At 37.3% G+C, this 20,185-nt stretch overlaps 1 protein-coding gene, 1 long non-coding RNA gene and 1 pseudogene across 8 annotated transcripts; 2 read left to right on the top strand and 1 right to left on the bottom strand.

Moving 5' to 3' along the window:
- The first annotated feature begins 289 nt into the window (after positions 1-289).
- On the top strand, positions 290-5,026 carry LOC133741061 (uncharacterized). Of its 7 annotated transcripts, none has more exons than XR_009861588.1 (8): positions 291-634; positions 868-983; positions 1,072-1,159; positions 1,880-2,081; positions 2,251-2,482; positions 2,586-2,740; positions 2,839-2,928; positions 4,645-5,026. It is a non-coding gene; the product is annotated as an uncharacterized LOC133741061 (long non-coding RNA). The 7 variants fall into 7 exon arrangements; XR_009861587.1 differs by having other exon boundaries at positions 2,836-2,928; XR_009861590.1 differs by having other exon boundaries at positions 290-634; positions 2,363-2,482; positions 2,586-2,928.
- A 643-nt stretch (positions 5,027-5,669) lies between these two features.
- Positions 5,670-12,468, top strand: LOC133741411 (disease resistance protein RPV1-like; annotated as a pseudogene).
- A 3,634-nt stretch (positions 12,469-16,102) lies between these two features.
- LOC133741187 (endoglucanase 24-like) lies at positions 16,103-19,623 on the bottom strand. The gene is made up of 4 exons (XM_062169123.1): positions 19,093-19,623; positions 17,559-17,858; positions 17,012-17,173; positions 16,103-16,932 (listed from the first exon to the last, which is right to left on the bottom strand). Exons 1-4 carry the CDS (start codon positions 19,504-19,506, stop codon positions 16,324-16,326), a joined length of 1,485 nt encoding a protein of 494 aa, XP_062025107.1. The 5' UTR covers positions 19,507-19,623; the 3' UTR covers positions 16,103-16,323.
- Between the last annotated feature and the right edge of the window lie 562 nt (positions 19,624-20,185).

Raw genomic sequence — 20,185 nt, 5'->3', positions numbered from 1 at the left:
TACCCTACGAAGGGATCAAACCATTGTAGTTTGAAGTTATTTTTTAGGTATTTGAGATTTCTTGGTTTTGCACCAAAAGGGTTTTCATTTTTTTTCAAACTATTGTAGTTTCGAATTTTTTTTTTTTTTTGGTTTTTGGTTTTTGTTAATACCGAAGTTCGGGTATTTTGATTGGACACCCATAGCGTCATGCTTGGCTGCTCTTCAAATGGACCCAAATTTTGAAATGGGCTTCTTTTCTGTTTCCTTGTGAGTCATGTTCGTCGATCTATAAAGTTTTCTCAGCCCCAAATTTGACATGGGAACCTTCAATGTGCCGAGTGAAACTCCCAAGTCTGAATTTTCTTATCCAAAACCCGGAGACATGCGTCAAATTGTTTTTTCTTTTTCGGGCACCAGATTTTAAAATGGACAGCCGCCGCAAAAGCCCAAAACTGAAAAGATCCTCTCAGGAGTATTTGCCGCTTAGGAGCGTCCTTGTTCGCTCTGGGTGTCCTAATTTGCTGCCGCATTTTATCGAACAAGTGGTGTGCGGCGTTATTGTTCTTCAATAGCAAAAAAAGGCGGTCACACTCAAAGCTTGGTTCTTGTTTTTTCTTTGAAGGGAAAGCACTTCGCATTTCATCGCGGTCTGGTAATCAAAGCACTTCTTCACTCTTGTTTTTTTATATCTTCTTCTTTTAAATTCTTGCACTTGTTGGTTTGTTTGAATTGCCGCTCTGGAAAGGAAATTTGGAGGTTGGGACTGGATTTTTTTGGCTTTGGTGTTTTGAAAGAACACAGGGAGGATAAGGAATTGTGTATTGGTGCTTTGGTCCTTTTCTTTTTCAATAATTCTCAGTGTATCATGCATGTATTCCTTTCCAGTTACAGTTAGTGAACTTCAGTGATGCTGCTTTCTTCTGAGAGTAAATGAAGGCAATTCTAAATGGTCTTGAATTTTACCTTTCCAAAATATACCAATTCACCATCTTTTGTAAAAGGTAGGTCATATACTATTTCCTTAGATACTTGAAATTCAAGGTCCAAGTTGTTAGGATTGTATCTAAGGTGTACATCTGTGTTGTTCAGCAATTGTCAGCTTCACAAATGTTTCTAGTACCCAAAGACAGAAGATCTGGGGGTATCTTGCTTTTCGTGGGAGGAATTCTCTCAGTTGGTAATTTCTTAACACTGTTTATCTCATATAAGATCTTGTTTTACCAAAGTAACTTGAGCAATATAAAAAATTATATCATGAGTAAAGAAAAGCAATATAAAAATTATATCATCTTTCATCTTCAGAGAACATGTCAGAGGCAAATAAACTAGCAGAGAACATTTTGGCCAAGACAAAAATTTAAATCATGTGGATGCAACCCAATTTAGCTAGCAGTTATAGTCTATTGTTACATCTTCAAGATTTGTTGTTTTTGCCAAGACAACATGTGAGGACGTCATTCTCCAAGATGGTTTTGTCTAGGGATAAAAAATTTCAGTTTGCAACAAGCTTGTTAAACCAATTGGTTGCTTTCTATTTGGTGATGTTAACTGTATCAGTATGATTCAAGTTGGGGGTTGTACCGTTCTTCAACTAGGGGAACTTTATACTTTCATTTTGGCAGAAGTTGGATCCCAAATTAGATCAAATTATGCTGAAATCTTTGTGGGGGCCATCAAATGACAGATTTTCTACCAACTAATTAAACTAAGGGTAGTAATACAATTTTGGGTAAAGTCATCCTGTAAAAGCAGATTTATTTTGTAGATTATATTTTTTGCAAAGTAACTTCATTGAAGTATTACCAATACTTGGTTATACAGCTGTGTTTGCCTCAATTTGAATTTGTGTTTGTCGGTATCATTTCCTTCTGTAAAAATTTCCTCATTTTTGCTTCAGTAATTTCAAAGATAAGAACAGACATTTGTAGAAGAACAGACATCTGAACAATTATGCTATTGCAAGACTACTGGAAAGTTATCATCCCAAACAGTGGACCGACTGCAAAGAGATATATACTGATGCACAACTGGAGAATGAAAAGCTGTAATTAGTACAAATGCAGCAATGTTGGTAAAGGACCAATGTGAAGAATACACAGGTTACATTTCAGATCCTCCTTTTTTCTTGATATCTTTGGAGTTTCAAAGTTAGTTTCTAATAAATAATATCAACTCTCTTTGGCATTCTCCATTTGTGTGGATATAGTAGTTGAACTAGTTTTCCAAGCCTGGTTCCATGTAACTAATACTTGAAAAATTGCATTACAGAAAGCGATATTAAATTTGTTTTCGAAGTTTGATCTAGTGCACTAGTCAACCAAAGAAGAGATGGGGGAGGATTTGGTCATGTAAAAGTGTCAGTAAAACATAGATTTGTCAGGTGTTTGGAGCAATGTGATCCATAGCCATGAGGGCTTGCTCTCTACGGGCGTCCATCCTTCTCTGGTTGCGATTTGCTTCTCCCATCTTTGGTGGTTCTGCTTCCCTTTTTGAGTTTGAGGTAATGAATCATAATGTACTAATGTGACAATATTCTATATGGTCATTTGAAGAAGTACGGAGATAGTTTCTGGCTGTTTACACCTGTTTGTTCGTGTTTGCAGTTGTATTTTTGGCTTGTGATTTTCGTGGGCTACATGGTAGTCAACACCCAGGAGATGATTGAGAGGGCACACCTTGGTGATCTGGACTACGTGAAGCATCCCCTAACCCTTTTCACTGATTTCAGTGCTGTTTTGTTCGCGCACACATAATCAGAGTAATTTTGTCTCTAACCAGCTTAGATACCAGCTTTCCTTTTAATGGGTTCTTCCCCCGTTTTCGTTTTACAATCTTCCTGCTCTGCTATCTCAGCAGAAAAACCCATCTAGGGATTTGCAACCTCCGCTGCCACAGCCACAACTAGCTTCAAATTTATCAAGCCGATAAGAATCCATTCTCTATAAGGTGATTATTTGATTTCCAATTTGTGTTTTCCGATTCTATTTCATAATTTTTTCTAGGTTTAGTTGCATGTTGTCATGTGTAATTGGATAATTGTAGAGATAATGATCACAGCCCCATTTCATTCCGATATGGAGGTACTTCTAATTACGATATTAAGCACATCCATCCATATGATTTTGATTGATTTACATGGGGATTATCTGAAATTTACAGTTAACTTTGAAATCTTATGGTAGCTAGGCATAATTTCTTCTGTTGAGATGTTATATCAGAGGGTCTCATAAAATCAAAGTAGGGCGGAAATTGCTCGTACAGTAACTGCCTATATTATGAGGACTTGAATTACAAGCCTTCTTCTGTAAAGTTTGCACCAAGCAAGAAGCAATACACTTCAATCAAAACCATCATTCTCCCACTCATACCCCAGTGACTTCATTCACATATCCTTCTATTTTCCTGCCCTGCCAAGCAGAACTCCCTACCTCTCTATTCCTCTTACTTGCCAAGAAAGAGTTATACTATTGTGTTCTCAATGACATGGTCTTTCCACCTTAAATGACTCCCTTTCACCTAACTATGCACTAATATATATCCTCCCCCCTTCTTCACCTTATGCTCAACTTCTCCACCTTAGTACCTTACTCTCTCACTAAACCAATCCACAAACACATCAACAGTAAAACAATGACACCCCAATACCTCCTCTCATTATTCTTTTTCATGATCTTCTTCTTCCATTTGCACATAATTTCTGCTCGATCTCCAGCAGTCGCATATTTGCTTCAGATTGCTTATAGCTGCATATTTGCTATTCCTTTTGGGCATTTTTCTTTTAAGTTCACAATTAAGGTGCAGAAATAAGACAAATTTGCGTCATCACTGAAATAGAACATTTGAAAATATATTGAGAACTTACAGTGCATGTAAGAGGCAATGTTTAGTCCCAAAAAGTTTATCACTTCCAACAACGACACATCAAAATTGAAATTGTATAGAAATAGAGTTGTGCATCTTTTGTTAATCGATCAGCATATTTCACTGTATCATTTGAGCAGAAGAATGATTAATCTGCAAGAGTTTTATGTGTTCTGCAGCTTTGCATTAGAATTATGCATGCAATGGATAAAGTAAACCAATTCTTTTCTCCAATTTAAGCTCTGATGTGCCCTTTGACTTCGTAGTATCTGCTCTCTTCTAAGCATATTGACTCCAACGATGTGTCTTTTAGCTCATGGCTCTCATCTTTTTCCCACCAAATCCCAGGCCTGTAATCATTTAAAGTTTTGATGCAAAGCTGTGAGTCTCTCTGTTCTAATTGAAATTGAATCCCGATCTGATATACCTTTCATAACTTACGTGCTAAATAAGGCTGAGAGATGTAGATGAAGCAAATACACTGTTCTTTTTGCTATTCACTATCTCCAGCAGTAAAACTCTGTAAACATGTGGTTCCTATGCTTAATCATTATGTAATTTCATGTTAGAGGGCAACTGATTGCTTTTGGTTTCCAAATAATTATGAATCAATATGTTTTTGACTCTACATGACACCATGATATTATCATCTATGGAAAGAATATTTAATTACTTGCTAAATTATCAAGAGGGAAAGAAACAGAATGATAATGTACCAATGTGACAATGTTCTATATGGGTTATTTGATGAAGTAGGGAGATAGTTTCTGGCTGTTTACACCTGTTTATTTGTGTTTGCAGTTGTATTAGACATTTACAAGATTAGGTGTATCACCTGGAAGTGTCTCTTCTTACAAAAGTGTAGAACAAGAAAAAGGCTGGGAAAGTGTTCCTTTACTGCATCAGGCCACAGTTTGTGACGGCTACCTTGGCGTATGGGGGGTTGAATCCTCTTTCTGCCACAACAGCTCTCTTATCTCCTGTCTGCGTGATTGGCTAAGACCTTCAGAAGCTGTGTTCTTTCAGATTTGGGAGCTTGTCATGTTTCGAAAGAAGATGGAGAGAGAGAGACAACATGGTTAGAAGAAGAGGAAGAGGAAGAAGTTTGTTTTCCATCATCCGTCATAGCTTCAATTTGGTTGAATAAATTATAAAATGCAATAAAATGCATGAGTTCCTCTGATTTTCCTGAGTCTTTGATGCTGAGTTCCTCTGATTTTCCAGAGTCCTTGATGCTTTGTTTTTTTTTTTTTGAAACTTGGAAATTGAGTACCTTATTATGAGAGTTGCTAGGTCTGAAGACCACTAAATGCTGAAGAATGGAGTGGATTTATGTTATTTTGCATATATATGGTCAAATAATGTTCAAATGTAGTGTTATGAACCTTGATTCCAGGTTGTTGTCAAATAGCACTGGTAGTAGTACTGGTAGCACTGAAGTTTAATCAAACTAATGATGTCCTCTGTTACTAAGGTCTACTTTAGCTTAATCAAGGCTTTTAATTCATTGATAACACCAAATCCTGCAGCAAAGTGCGGGTAAAATTTCTATTGCATGAACTAAATTGCAGTTGCTTCCACCGGTCGATATACAAATTAATGTGTCGTCTCTCATTTTACCAAACTCTCAAAAACCAATCTCACTTGGTTGTCATGTTGTTTCTTCATTCTTTTACAGTTTTATCTCCAAAATGAAGAGCTAGTCGGTGACAACTGGCAATTGCATATACCTAATCAAACCAAACCAATAATTCCATTGGCAAAATATCTCCCACCCAGTATAAGATGCTCTTTCGGTGGTGGCTGGACTGATCGGTCCTACCTTATCTTCTTTTCTTGGTAGTTTCGCTTCATCTTACAGGCAAAACTGTGATCAGTGCACTGTGCACCTACTGAGAGCCTCGTCCTCTTCTGCCCCTTAATCATTTCACCAGCAATCAAACAACAACAGCTGTTCCTGCTTTTTCCACCCGTTCATACACATACAATGTGTTCATACCTGATTTTGCCACTTTACCTTACACGCCCTTGACTTCATATTGACGTTGATCGAAGCTAGCAGGAAATTACAGTGATCAGTGTACCTATTTTTGAGAGCCTCTTCCTCATTTTGCCAGCAATCAAACAACAACTCAGATCTAATGGCCATCCAATTGAGAGCTTCTTCCTCATTCTCTTCTGTTCCTTCTTCCACCCGTTCATACACACACGATGTGTTTCTGAGTTTCAGAGGCGAGGATACTCGCTCTGCTTTCACAGGTCATTTGTACTGGAATTTGCTTCAGAAGGGAATCAGCACACCTTCATAGACGATGAGCTTACAAGAGGAGAGGAAATATCACAAGCACTTCTCCGAGCCATTGAAGGATCAAAGCTCTCCCTCATTATCTTCTCCGAAAACTATGCATCCTCCAAGTGGTGTTTGGAGGAACTGGTTCATATCCTTGGATGTAAAAGATCAGAGAACCAAATGGTTCGGCCGATCTTTTACAAAGTGGATCCCTCGGACGTAAGAAACCAACGAGGTAAATTTGGTGAGGCACTTGCACAGCATGAACGCAGGTTCCAAGAGGTGTCAAGATGGAGAGAAGCTCTTTCAGAAGCAGCAAATTTATCTGGGTGGCATTTCTCGGGCGGGTATATTATGCATGCACTTAATCTAGTAAAAGTTTTATGTTGTTCTATTGGTGCAATACTGTTCTTTTCTGAAGTAGCAAGGTTTATTTTATTAAATGTTTCATTTGATTTTAGAGAAATTTTATTAACACATCCCTAAATACTTAATACACATTCTATTTTTTTACATTTAAAATCAGATTATAGGGGTAAATGAAATGACTGAAAACACATTCATATTAGAAAAGGAACTATAATTAGAATATGTTTAATAGCTTTTAATATTGTTATAAATTCAAGTTGAAATCTTTGCATAAGCTTGATTATTAGCTATTATGCATTACAAAATTCTTATGATCGTTCATATTGTTTCTTGGTAATTAATAGAAAGAAAAATAAAACCTAGTATGATATATATATATATATATATATATATATATATATATATATAAACCCTAATTGGAATCTTCTTCTACAAGCTTGACTACTAGCAATTTTGCATTACAAAATCCTTATGATTGTATATGTTGTTTCATGATAACTATCAGAAAATAATAACAATGCAGTTATAAACCTAGTTGGGATCCTCTTCATGTGTTCTTGATTATTTTTCAACAATTTTGACTACCAGCAATTTTGAATAACAAAATTGTTAAGATTGTACAGGATCTCATCATAATAATTGAAAGAAAATTAAAATTATTATGATGATTCTGATAATTAAATGCATTTAAATTCATTATGATATATATAGAATGTTGTGATTATGATAAAGTTTAGCATGATGATTTTAATATTGATTTATATATAGTGATTTTATATAGAATTTTGAGATTTGAGGATAATTTAGGTAGTTTGAGTGGTGTATTTAATAAAATGATAGAATAAGAAATCAAATGGGTGGTGTATTAAGTAAGAGGTGTGTATTAAGTAATTAGGGATGTGCGAATAAAATTTCCCTTGATTTTAACACGGCAGGTATGAATATGAATTTATTGATAAAATTGTTGAAGAGATTACCGCACAAGTAAAAGAACCTATCTATTTGGATATGCCAAAGTGCCAAGTTGGGCTAGACTCTCGGGTAGAACATATACTTGAAATGTTAGATGTTGGCGGAAGTGATGTACGTATGGTAGGAATATGGGGAATTGGCGGAATAGGGAAGACAACAATTGCTAAAGCTGTTCACAATACAATTGCCCATAAGTTTGATGGTAGCTGCTTTTTGGCAAATGTTAGAGAAGGTTCAGAGCAACATGGAGGTTTAGTCAACCTACAAAATATTCTTCTCTCTAGCATTGTGGGGCAGAAAGAATTGAAAATAAACAACATTCATGAAGGAATCACTTTGTTGCGTGAGAAGTTGAGATATCAAATGATTCTCTTAATTGTTGACGATGTGGATAATTTGGACCAGTTAGAGAAATTAGCTGGGGGAACTGATTGGTTTGGTCACGGCAGCAGAGTTATCATAACAACAAGAGATAAGCATTTGTTGATTGCTCATCAAGTGAAACCAATATACAAGGTTCATGAACTAGGTCACTATGAAGCTCTTGAGCTCTTCAGTTCAAATGCCTTAAAGGATAATAAGAATTTAGATGATAATGAGAAATTGTCAGTTACTACTGTTGTTAAATATGCTCAAGGCATTCCACTTGCACTGGAAGTTTTAGGTTCATATCTATGTGATACCTCTATACATAAATGGCAAGCTATGTTAGATGGTTTTAAAAAGAATCCTCCTAGGCACATTCAAGATATTCTCATAATCAGTTATGATAGACTGCAAGATACAGTGCAAAAAGTTTTCCTCGACATTGCTTGTTTCTTCAAAGGTTGGAATACAAATGATGTGATACAAATACTTGAAGGTTGTGACCGCATCAACCCCGAGCATAGTATTAAAGTTCTCGAAGAAAAGGCTCTCATATATGTTGGTGGAGATGGTCAGATTTGCATGCATGATTTGCTGGAAGGGATGGGAAAATATAAAGTTTTGCAAGAGTCTACAGAGCCTGGTGAGCGAAGCAGATTGTGGCATCACAAGGATGTGCAAGAGGTTCTAACAAAAAACACAGTAAGTAGTTCTCATATGCTCAGATTTACACACACACACACACACACACATATGGAATCAGGTCAAGGTGATTCTCTATGTGTGTTGTTTATTTTAATTTGACAACCAATATTTGTACTATGATTTTCTTTTCAATTGTTAAAGAGATTAAAAATCAAACAGTTGCAATTTATTATTTGAGTACTTGTTTTGCTAATACAATTGCCTTTTCCATACTAGGGAACAAAGAAAATTGAAGGCATGATGGTAAAGATGCCCAAAGAAGATGAGATATGCTTGAGTCCTGAATGCTTCAAAAATATGAGCAATCTTAAAATTTTTATAAACGTCAATGGACGGTTTTGTGGAAAGGTTGATTATTATCCGAATCAGTTGCGGGTACTTGATTGGCCTGATTGTCCACTGGAATCTTTGCCTTCTAATTTTAATACGAATAATCTAGTTCGACTTAGTATGCCTTGCAGCCGCATCTCACGTTTTGGAGAAGGATTCAAGGTATTTATGAATTTTCAGGAATTTAGTTTATTAAAATCTTTACACCTTACCAATTTTCCATGTGATTTTTTTTTTTATGACAGAGTATGGAAAATCTGAAATCCTTAAAATTGAAGGGATGTGAATTCCTAGTACAAAGCCCAGATATGTCTGAAAGCCCAAACTTAGAGTTTCTGGATCTAAGTTGCTGTACAAGTTTAAAGAAGATTCACCCTTCGGTTGGATCCCTCAAAAAGCTTGTTCACCTGAATCTTTTCGGATGCTCTAAACTTCGGATGCTACCTGGCGAAGTCAACTGGAGATCCCTCCAAACCATTAATCTTAACAATTGCAGAATGCTGGAGAGTTTTCCTGAAATTGTGGGAGAGATGAAATACATGAAATACTTGTATCTGTATGACACTGGCATCAAAGCATTGCCTTCATCCATTGGATATCTAATTAACCTTGGATGGTTAGAGTTGAATAATTGTGGAAACCTCACAGATCTACCTTGCAGCATCTATGAATTGCAAAATCTGAGGGAGGTTATTTTGAACGACTGCCCAAAACTCGTAACATTCCCAAATAAGGGGGACTCTGAAGTGCCTCCAACTTACTTTTCTTATGAAGCATGCAGTTCAATGGAGACGGACAATTTGGCACTAAGTCGATTCACCGTGAGAGGATGCACCGCCGCGAACTTGTTTGGGAATACTGGTTTCCTCGCGTCCCTTAATTGGGCACGTGAAATTCGTTTATCTGGAAGCGCCATTGTTATTCTTTCCGAATGCATCAACGAACTTCTCTACTTGAGGGAACTCGATTTGAGCGGCTGCACAAGGCTCGTAGAAATTCCAGAGCTTCCACCAAGTATTCGCCGGTTGAATGTGAGGGATTGCGTATCATTGGAAAGAATTTCGAAGTTGTCAAACATTTTGGAGCGTAAAGAATCACAAATGATTGAGGAGATGGACTTGACTAATTGCTGGAGACCCTGTCAAAATTGGTTCAGATGGCAAACAAGGATGATGATGATGATGAGGTGGACGCTGATCTCTTCTCTCGACTCCTATCTTCTCAGCAATCCAAATTCACAATTACATTTCCAGTTCCAAGAAGCGAGGTTCCAAAGTGGTTCAACTGTCAAATGGATTTCATGGGGCATCGACGGTTTGAATTTTGTATTGAAACACTTGCAAATTTCAAATGGGACAACACAGGATTGGCTCTCTGTGTTGCTGTTGATCAAAACCTGCAAGGCACTAATTTAGATGTCTGTATTCACATCAATGAAGTACGTGTTTCAAATCTCTACTACCAGTGGGTTGATTCAGCAGAGTCGGATCATTTGTGGCTGCACTATGTTCCCTTCCTTGAAATGTGGCGAGTTGGTTATATGCGTCCATTGCCCCCTTTTACGTGTCGAGTCATTATTTATCAAAGATATCCTCCCTCTGAGTCCTCCATAAAAAGCTGTGGGGTCCACCTTGTAATGCCACCCAATGAAGACGTTTGCATGAAGCTAATCCGTGCAGAGAACCTCACCAGTAAAGTTTCTCATGATGAATTTTCTGATGATGAATTTTCTCATGATTTTTTTGATGATGATGATGATGATGTTTATCAGGTATCGTTTCCTTTTGTGAAAATTTCCTCATTTCAGAGATGATAACTGACATTTGTAGCAAAATGAAGGACTGACATCTGAACAAAAATTGCTATTGCAGGACTCCTGGGACAATTATCGTCCCAAACAGAGGACTGACTGCAAAGAATTATATACTGATGCACAACTGGAAAACGAAAAGCTGTAATTATTAGTAATGCAGCATAGCATTGTCTATGGACCAGTGTGACGAATACAGGTTTACATTTTCAAATTCTCCCTTTCTTTGATATCTTTGGAGTTTCAAAATTGCTTTGTAATATCAAATCTTTGTAGGCATTCTCCATATGTGTGGATAGTGTTGAACTAGTTTACCATGCCCAATTCCATGTAACTAATAAATGCAAAATTGCATCAGTGAAAGGAATATTTAGAAGCTTGATCTAATGCACTAAATCTACTTCACTAAACTCATCGATGAACTTGTATACGTTTTCTCGTCCGATAGCCACTTTCAAGGTCTTTCCATTTTCTGATTATATGGCATCGTTTTCTGAATTTATTTCTTCATCTAAAGGTATGCTGCTCTATTAATACGCAGCTGCTCTTTTGATTTCAGATTGAACTGCTAATATATACATTCGCTTATGGGCCTTAGAATTGTTGGCGAGAAAGAATAAAAGCCCTTACTTTGGCTTAATTAGTTTGGTTTCCTGGATTGCTAATCTTAGTGTCAGGTTATGCTGCTGTTGCAGTATGGCATTACTTCAGTTTACTAGATTCTCTAAATGTCAGGTTTCACATGGTTGATTGATTTTAGTATATGCCATGTAAATTTGTACTAGATGCAAAGACTCATGGGAGGAAGTTTGATTAGGTTCTTGTTTAGAGATATTCACGCCATGAATATTTTTGAAACTTTAGATGATTCTGTCATTACTACAGTTTTTCTGTTGACCTGACGGAATCATGTAATAATGTACATCAGATAGGTGGTTTGAGTTCCTGCTAAAGGAAATGAATTTTTTTTTTAAACCTTTCTTTCATTAATGAGTTAAAAGAAGGACAGGTTAATTCATTATAATGTTTACTTGGCTCCCTTACTGTCATTGCAGGGACTGCCCTGAGGAATCTAAGGAAGCCGTTGCATCACTAATGGTTACTGCAGCTAGATTTTCTGATTTACCAGAGTTTTGTGACATTAGGCCACTATTTCAAGAGAGATAAGTGAACTCTGGATTATTATGTGGATCAAAAGGTAATTATTTATTGACCTGCACTTGATGGAATTTTATGAATCCCTAACTGCTTTGAAACTGACTAACTGAATTCCTAAATGATAGTTTGTTGAGAACATAGCTTCAAAGCCTCCCACATTGGAGAAGAAGGTTCAGTTGACATAGCATTGGAATTTTCAATAAAGTGGGACTCCAAGGCCTTTGAACAAAGGATGTCTAAACCTCCTGCATTTATACAGGTCTGGCCTACTGTGTTGCTGTAATAACACCTGTATCAGATATTTACATAAATTACAAAATCCTGGGATGTCAAAGTTTGGTGAATTTCTTATTTGGGAAAAAAAGTATTGCTCTTTTGAATTCTAAGGCAGTTGTAATTTCGCAGAGCAAGCCATGAAATCTTGGATATGTATAGGGTTTCAGGCACAAGCATCAATCTGTGTAAGCACAGCTATGAAATGGTGGGAGAGAACCCTAAAACTGAACATGGTGGAGATCCATTCCGCTAAGAACTCATTGATTCTTTGCATAATGCTGGTGATAGATTGGTTGTAGTGGATATTTACTCACCTGGTTGTGGAGATAGTAGAGCTCTCCATCCCAAGGTATATTTCATATTTCATTTTTGGGTATCGAGTCATATTTCATTGCTGTTTTTGTTCGCATACTCATAATCAGAGTAATTTTGTCTCTAACCAGATTAGAATACGAGCTTTCCTTCTACTGGGTTTTTCCCCCCATTATCATTTTACAATCTTCCATTACAATCTTCCTACTATGCTATCTCAGCAGAAAAACCCACCCAGGGATTTGCAACCTTTGCCGCCGCAGCCACAATTAGCTTCAAATCACAGTCATGCTCAACCGGATAAGCATACATTCTCTATAAGGTGATTATTTGATTTCCAATTCTATTTCATAATTTTGTTATGTTTTGTTGTATGTTGTCATGTGTAATTGGATAATTGTAGAGTTAATGATCACAGCCCCATTTCATTCTGATATGGAAGAACTTCTAAATACGTTATTAAGCACATCCATATGATTTTGATTGATTTACATGGAGATTATCTGAAATTTACAGTTAACTTTGAAATCTTATGGTAGTTAGGCATAATTTCTTTTCTGTTGAGATGTTATATCAGAGGGTCTCATAAAATCAAAGTATGGCAGAAATTGGTCGTACTGTAACTGCCTATATTATGAGGACATGAAATACAAGCCTTGTTCTGTAAAGTTTGCTCCAAACAATGAGCAATGCACTTAAAATCATAACCATCATTCTCCCACTCATACCCCACTGACTTCATTCACATATCCTTCTATTTTTCCTGCCCTGCCAAGCAAAGCTCCCTACCTCACTATTCCTCTTACCTGCCAAGAAAGAGCTACACTATTCTGTTCTCGATGACATGGTCTTCCACCTTAAAATGACTTCCTTTCACCTAACTATGCACTAATATATACCCTCCCCCTTCTTCGCCTTATGCTCAACTTCTCCACCTTAGTACCTTACTCTCTCTTACTAAATCAATCCACAAACACATCAACAGTAAAACAATGACACCCCAATACCTCTTCTCATTATTTTTTTTCGTGATCTTCTTCTTCCATTTGCACATAATTTTTGCTCAATCTCCAGCAGTTGCATATTTGCTTCAGAATGCCTGTAGCTGCATATTTAGTATTCCTTTTGGATTACTATTAATTTGAAATAGCAAGCAGCTGTAGTATAACCCCCTAAGCGTTCATTTAGTATTAATAGACGAGATGCTAAGCCTATAGCCCTAGCTGCCCTCTTTAGATCTTAAAGAGGACTCCTTGTAATTCGCTTTTTGTTTATTCAATAAAAAGCTGTTTCTTTTCAAAAAAAAAAAAAAAAAAAAAAGCAAGAGGCAGAATAGCTCCTGTAACTTGGCATGAGTTGTTTGGGGTGCAATCTGGTGATGGATTTTCACCAGGTCTGCACCTATGTTTGGTCTATTGCACAGTTTTAAAGCATAAATGTACCTCATTTTTGTGTAAGAGGCAAATAAACTTGCAAGGAACATTTTTGGTCATGGAGACTTAGTAGTTTTGTTACTGAAAAGGCCAATACAAGACTATTTTCGTTTTGAATTTTGTAGCATTATCAATATGAAATAATTTTTTCATTCTCGAATGAAATTTGCCATCCTTAATCTGTTTCCATACATATATTCTCTGCCTGTTTAAAATGCTAGGTTTTCCAAGAAAAAAAATTAAATCATGTGGATACAATCCAATTTAGCAAGCACTTTAGTTTATTCTTCAGGATTTGTTGATTTTGCCAAGAAAACATGTGAGGCGTCATTCTGCATGAAGCTGGTTAGACCATTGGTTGCTTTCTATTTGGTGATGTTAGTGGTAACTGATACGGGGTTCAAACTGCATCTTCCACATATCTTAATTTTATCAGATTGATTAAAGTTGGGGGTTGTACTGTAACCCTCCACTAGGGGAAATTTATATTTTCATATTGGCAGAAGTTGGATCCCATATTATATCAAATTATGCTGAAATCTTTGTGGTTGGCCATCAAATTACAGATTTTCTACCAACTAATTAAACTAAGGGTACTAATACAATTTTGAGTAAATTCATCCTGTGAAAGGTGCTTATTTGCAGATTTATTTTATAGTTTATATTTTTATCAAAGTAACTTTGTTGAAGTAAGATCAAGAAAATTGTACAAGGTTAAGTAGTCATGGTATATGTGTTTGACCTATGAGATGTCAGTATGAATGCTTTTTTGGTACTCATTCAAATGACCTCAAGTTTCTAAATCAGCTACCACAACACATCAGAACCAGATATATATGAAACGGGAGAACTACATTTCATCAGTTTGTTAAATCGTGTAGGCCTTACTGAAAGCTGTGGTGGGTGTTTTACGTCCCTTGGCAATGTTCATCCTATGATTGGAACTGTTGGTGCTCCCCTGACAACTATTGAAGCGCGGCTTGGCTCGGTCCCAGAACTGGGATATGATGCACTTTCTAGTGTGCCGTGCAGAGAGATTTTCCTCAAACCTTGTTTTCATTGAACGTGGAAATAAATAAACTTAAACTGAATGAAGAGAAAAGTGCACGGAAGTAGCAACAAAATCCATCACCACTCATTGATTTTGGTTTCATGGTACTTTGCTTAATTTGATTACCTTTGCTTGATTAAATTTGTCTCAATTCTGATATTTGGAGGTCTACAGGCTAAGCTTTTTCTAGATGAAAATCCGAGTATGTACCCAGACGATCTCAGTAAAATCGTACATTAGTTTGAGCTAGTCTACTAGTATGGAGTTCAGGGCGGAACCAGGGGACTAGGTATTGCTACAGCCCCCCTCCTTTTAGTATCAAATATGTATTATGATTGCAAACAAATCTTGTTAGGGTAAATTTAGCACCCCAAACTTAAATTCTTGGTTATGTGCCTGATAGAACCGGTCTATTTTTATATCAAATTGATTTTATTAATGGGTCATAGACGAACCCTAAGTTGTCTCGAAAATTCAATAAAAGTAGGAGATGCTAGTTTTAAAGGTAGGTGCACTTGTTGAAACATGTGGAATTGTTAGAAAACTTGTGCTACAAGTATTAAGTACCGAATTATCAATCCCAAACAACTACCTAATTCTCAACCCCCCCCCCCCCCCCCCACTTACCACTTTAAAGGGGGTATGAAGCACACGTATAATTTAAGAAAACTAATCAATTAATAAAGTGAAAATCATGCTTTATGTTGATTGATTGGTGTCGAGTTTTCTTTTCCTTAATTGGTATGCTCCACTTCGAAAACTCTCTAAAAACATGACCAGTATATTGTTCACAAGACTCATGTGCATGCTGAGTCGGACAATTAAGCACCTGATCGATGATAAAAATTTCATCATCTGAGCCAACAGCATATAAATATGAAGATTCTTAATTCATGTGCATTTTTTCTGGTCATCTTGTCGATCCAATTTTCAAATATTCCACATGTAGCTGTACTGTGCTTGTCTAGGGAACTATATGTAATTGGATTGTCTTAATTTGGAACATTGAATAATGAAAAGATATAAAATATACACATGAACACGCAATTTAGGAAAGTTTGTAACATTCCTCGATCAAGAATCAAACATTTCCCTCGTTACTAGTTTAGTAAAGAACGCTAATCAGCCATGCATGATATATGTTAAACTTCAAATCCTTCATTTTATTGTCTCAAAACTAGAACAAGAATATAAAGGAACTCTTTTTTATTATCTGTAAAAAGTCACAAAGAAATTACTTCTGTGACCTCAAAAACCTATAACATATGAGTATGGAACTCTCAATAACACGCCTCTTCACTCTTGGCTCTCAAGATGAGAGACATTCATTTTCTTTCCCTATGTTTCAAATCATGATCATGTGGTTTATTTACAAAATTGACCTGTGTTTGACCAGTATCAATTTCTGCTAGTTTGGACTGGGATTAGCCACAAAGTATGCCAAAACACCAACAAATGGTGCATTAATGTATGTGGTCGGTTCGGACTTCCTAAAATCAGCGCGATCATCCTCATAGACATCATCTTCTCCAGGTCCTCCTACTAGGGCTCCCACAAGGGGATTAGGGTTAGGGTTTGACGAATTGAAGTACACTGAACCTTCCTTGCAAGCAATGGGTTGGGGATGATCCTTGATAGATGGTAAAGAAGATCCACGGTGGTGAATTCGCTGCGGATAATGGTCGCTGTATCCAACCATGTATGACAAACCCATTGGATTATCACCCAAAATGTAATCAACCTGCTTTTTGGCGATTTGGCGAAGCGTTGTTGGACTGACATCTATGTTTCCACAGTTGAGGGATCGCGAGGTTCGTGCAAGGTAATTGGCGTAAACTAGTAGTAGGAATGAAATGGAAGTTACATGTTGCAGATTGCTGCCTCCTGGCTTGTAGATGAGACCGGCTGGAGTGTACTCGATGTGGGAGGATGATGACTCCGGTATTAATGTGCACATAAAGCTATCAGCCGATGATTTGTAGGATTCAAGGTTGTACATGTTGCCTTCCAGGACTTCCTGGAAAATAAAGGGAAAAGATTCATCATGAAATTATATCGTAGAGATTCCTATAATAATCTGGGAAGCTTGATCTAACCTTGGAGATTAGAACATTGAGGCCAGCATGCTTGTTATCCCAACCAAATTCGTTTATATTGTCCTCTGCACCAAGAGTTTTGCCATTGTTTTGTATGTAGTCAAGGTAACCACCATCCTGAGTGACTCTCCTCAGCCAGGCTGCACTCCATAGCAATTCGTCCTGTCAAACGTTACGCAAATTTTTTTGTCAAGCGATAGTTGAAGACTAGGGGGGTTCAAACTGGACGTTTTCTTGTGTAGGAATGAAGTCTTAATCACTAAGCATAGAAGCTGTCACAATTTTTTTTCCTAACAAGACCCAGTGAAAGATTGTAAAGACTGATATTTGGATGCGTTGCATGTAATTTAAGATGTATGAAAGAGAAACTGAGATTGGGGGAATGAAAAAAGGGTGATTGGAAACATGTAGTTATCTCATTATATTATGCTTAGTCATCATTAAACAATGGTTGTGATTGACAAAGTGATTTGTTAACAATATTAGTAAGTATAGAGTAATTAATTAATATCCTATTTGGAGCTAAGTATTGAGATTTAGTACTTACTTGGTAACCATCGAAATCACAATAAAATGGGCAGACACCATCTCTAACATTGGCATTATCACTGTAAGCTCCTCTGTAAGTATCAGCAAACTCGAAGGCCTTCATGGCATTTCGCAACAATGTGTCTGCGTAACCAGGGTCAGAGGATCGGAATGCCATTGAGGAAGCTGACAGCGCCGCAGCTGTCTCACCAGCAACATCAGAAGCTGGATTCGGCGAGTCCACGGCATATACAGTCCTGGCTGTGTCCATATCTTCTGGTCTTTCCCAGCAATTGTGGTCTATAATTGGATCCCCGACCTATTATTCCATGGATAACAAGGTTAAGACCCTCAAAAAGAGGAAAGATCAAGCAAAATATCAATGTCATTACTTGGTACATATTACCTAACATTGTTTGCATTGGTTCAATAGTGGGGCAATTTTTGTACTATTGAGACACATTTTGGACGTAGCAATTTGTGGACAAATTTATGGTGTATCTATATGGACTATGGAGCATAAAGCTTGATGAAGACGATTAATTGTCTCATGCAAGTCACGGACTTGCAGGTGAAAAAGTGTATTTGGATATATAGCCCACCATCCACTCATATAAAGATTCAGATAATTGGTTCACCTTCGGTGGCAAACTGAACTCAAAAGGACGTCTATGATTGTAAACAATTAATTAGAATCACAGTTTGATATGGCATAGATTAAACCTACTATCACTATGAGGCTTCTACGACATACAAATTGTTTTCAGGTGATCATTTTTTTTTATATACTATCAAATGTTGGGTAAAAACGGATCATCTTCCGATAATTTACTAAAAATTTAACATTTGTTATTACTAAAAAGATGACCGTATTCACTAAAAAATTGACCTTGATTACTAAAAAGATGATCACCAAAAGTATTCCATTACAACTTGCATCAAAGGACTTGGGATGAAAAGCCACACAACAGTGACAGCACTAGAAAAGAAAATTACACCTACCTCCCTGCTTTTCATCTACCCTGTGTTATGTTAATTTGATCACTGGTAGGTTTCAAATGAAAACACAATAATGGGTGATTAAAAATGTTCACCATTTACACCTAATGACTTTAATACTTTAAAAAAATGACTGTTTCATCTACTCCTAACTAGACTCGCTATATTTACCCTTTACTTCACTCACTTCTGGAAACAGTACGCGTACGTATAAACTAGCAAGAAATAGTAGAGATGCAGAGTTCATCAACTTCAAAAAACTCAGAGCACTGGATTCTATTACTAGGAAAACGCAATGCACAAAGTTCAAAGGGTATCACACCATATAAAAAACAACGTTTCCCAAGAACGCTTTAGATTTTTCCAGACCAAAAAAACGGGGCCACAGGATCAAAACCCTGACAAACCAGAAATGAGCGACACACACAACCCACATTCCTCCACCCATTGCTAGATTTCATTACCAGTTCAATTCAACCAAGCCATTAACTATGCCACCCACAAAAACGGAAAAACCAACCACACCCAACAACCCAATAAATAAACAAACTTACTTGTACGAAAATCCGATTGGGCTGCGACACCGTTTTGAGGAGGTAATCCGTCCCCCAGCGAAGGGCAACCAGCGCATTCCTGTGCTCATTGGGAGGCATGGAGTCCCCAAACTCGATGACACTCCACGCCAGCATTGTGGTCGTGAAGGCCATCGGGAACCCGAACTTGACGTTGTCTCCGGCATCGTAGTAGCCGCCGGTGAGGTCAGTATTGTAAGTCCAGCCATCACTCAACCCGGAATTAGCCCGCCACGACTGACGTTGGTCCTGAGGCAGAACCCCCGACCTCTGGCCCTCGAAAAAGAGTATGCATTTCGACAATGCGTCTTGGTAGTCGTGCCCTCCGCCGTGGACGGTGGCGAGGAGGCAGAGTAGGAGAAGAAGGAGGGAGAGGAAATGAGTCATGGGTTTCATGGTTGGGTTGGTTTGGAATAATGGGTTTTGGTTTGGAAGGGTTTATATAGGTGTTGGGAGCGTTGGGGTCACGGGGAAGGAGAAGAGGGAGAGGCGTGAGAGCGCCGACAAGTTAGGGAGAGTGTCAGTGAGAGGGAGGAGTCACATGCGTTACATACAAACATGGGATTGATTATGTGAGTGCATTATACTTAAACTTAAAACATACAATTTGATGCTATGGCTTTTCTTGTGGGGACAAAGCCTTAGAATCAAAAGTTGAGGCTCTTGGGTTTCTTTTTTATTCTCAAAGCTTTGATATGCTAGAGAAAATAGAGAGACGTAGATTGAAAATTTTAGACTACGAGGAAAAATTTTGACCGGAAGTTGATCGGAAGATATCAAAGTTGAAAATCGAGGACTTAAGGAAGTGGAAGCAGGTAAGAGAAGATTTCTTTTAGAATTATTAAGTTATAGTTTGTCACTTGTAAGTTAGAGATTAATCAGATTATAAGTTTTCACTACGATTAGTTGTTTGTGTTATCCAGAAATGAAATGATAAAAATTGAACAATCCATACAAGAAAGTTAAAGATATGGTGTTCTTATATAATTGATGTCACCTAGTAGGCTAGTACCCTTTTTATTTTATGTCACCTAGTACTCTTATCTAGTGGGTAAGGAATCTCTTTAATTCTTTA

This window comes from Rosa rugosa, chromosome 3 (assembly GCF_958449725.1).
Source record: "Rosa rugosa chromosome 3, drRosRugo1.1, whole genome shotgun sequence".
Taxonomy (NCBI): domain Eukaryota; kingdom Viridiplantae; phylum Streptophyta; class Magnoliopsida; order Rosales; family Rosaceae; genus Rosa; species Rosa rugosa.
Note: the sequence above shows the minus strand (reverse complement) of the source record. Positions and strands in the feature narration are given on the sequence as shown.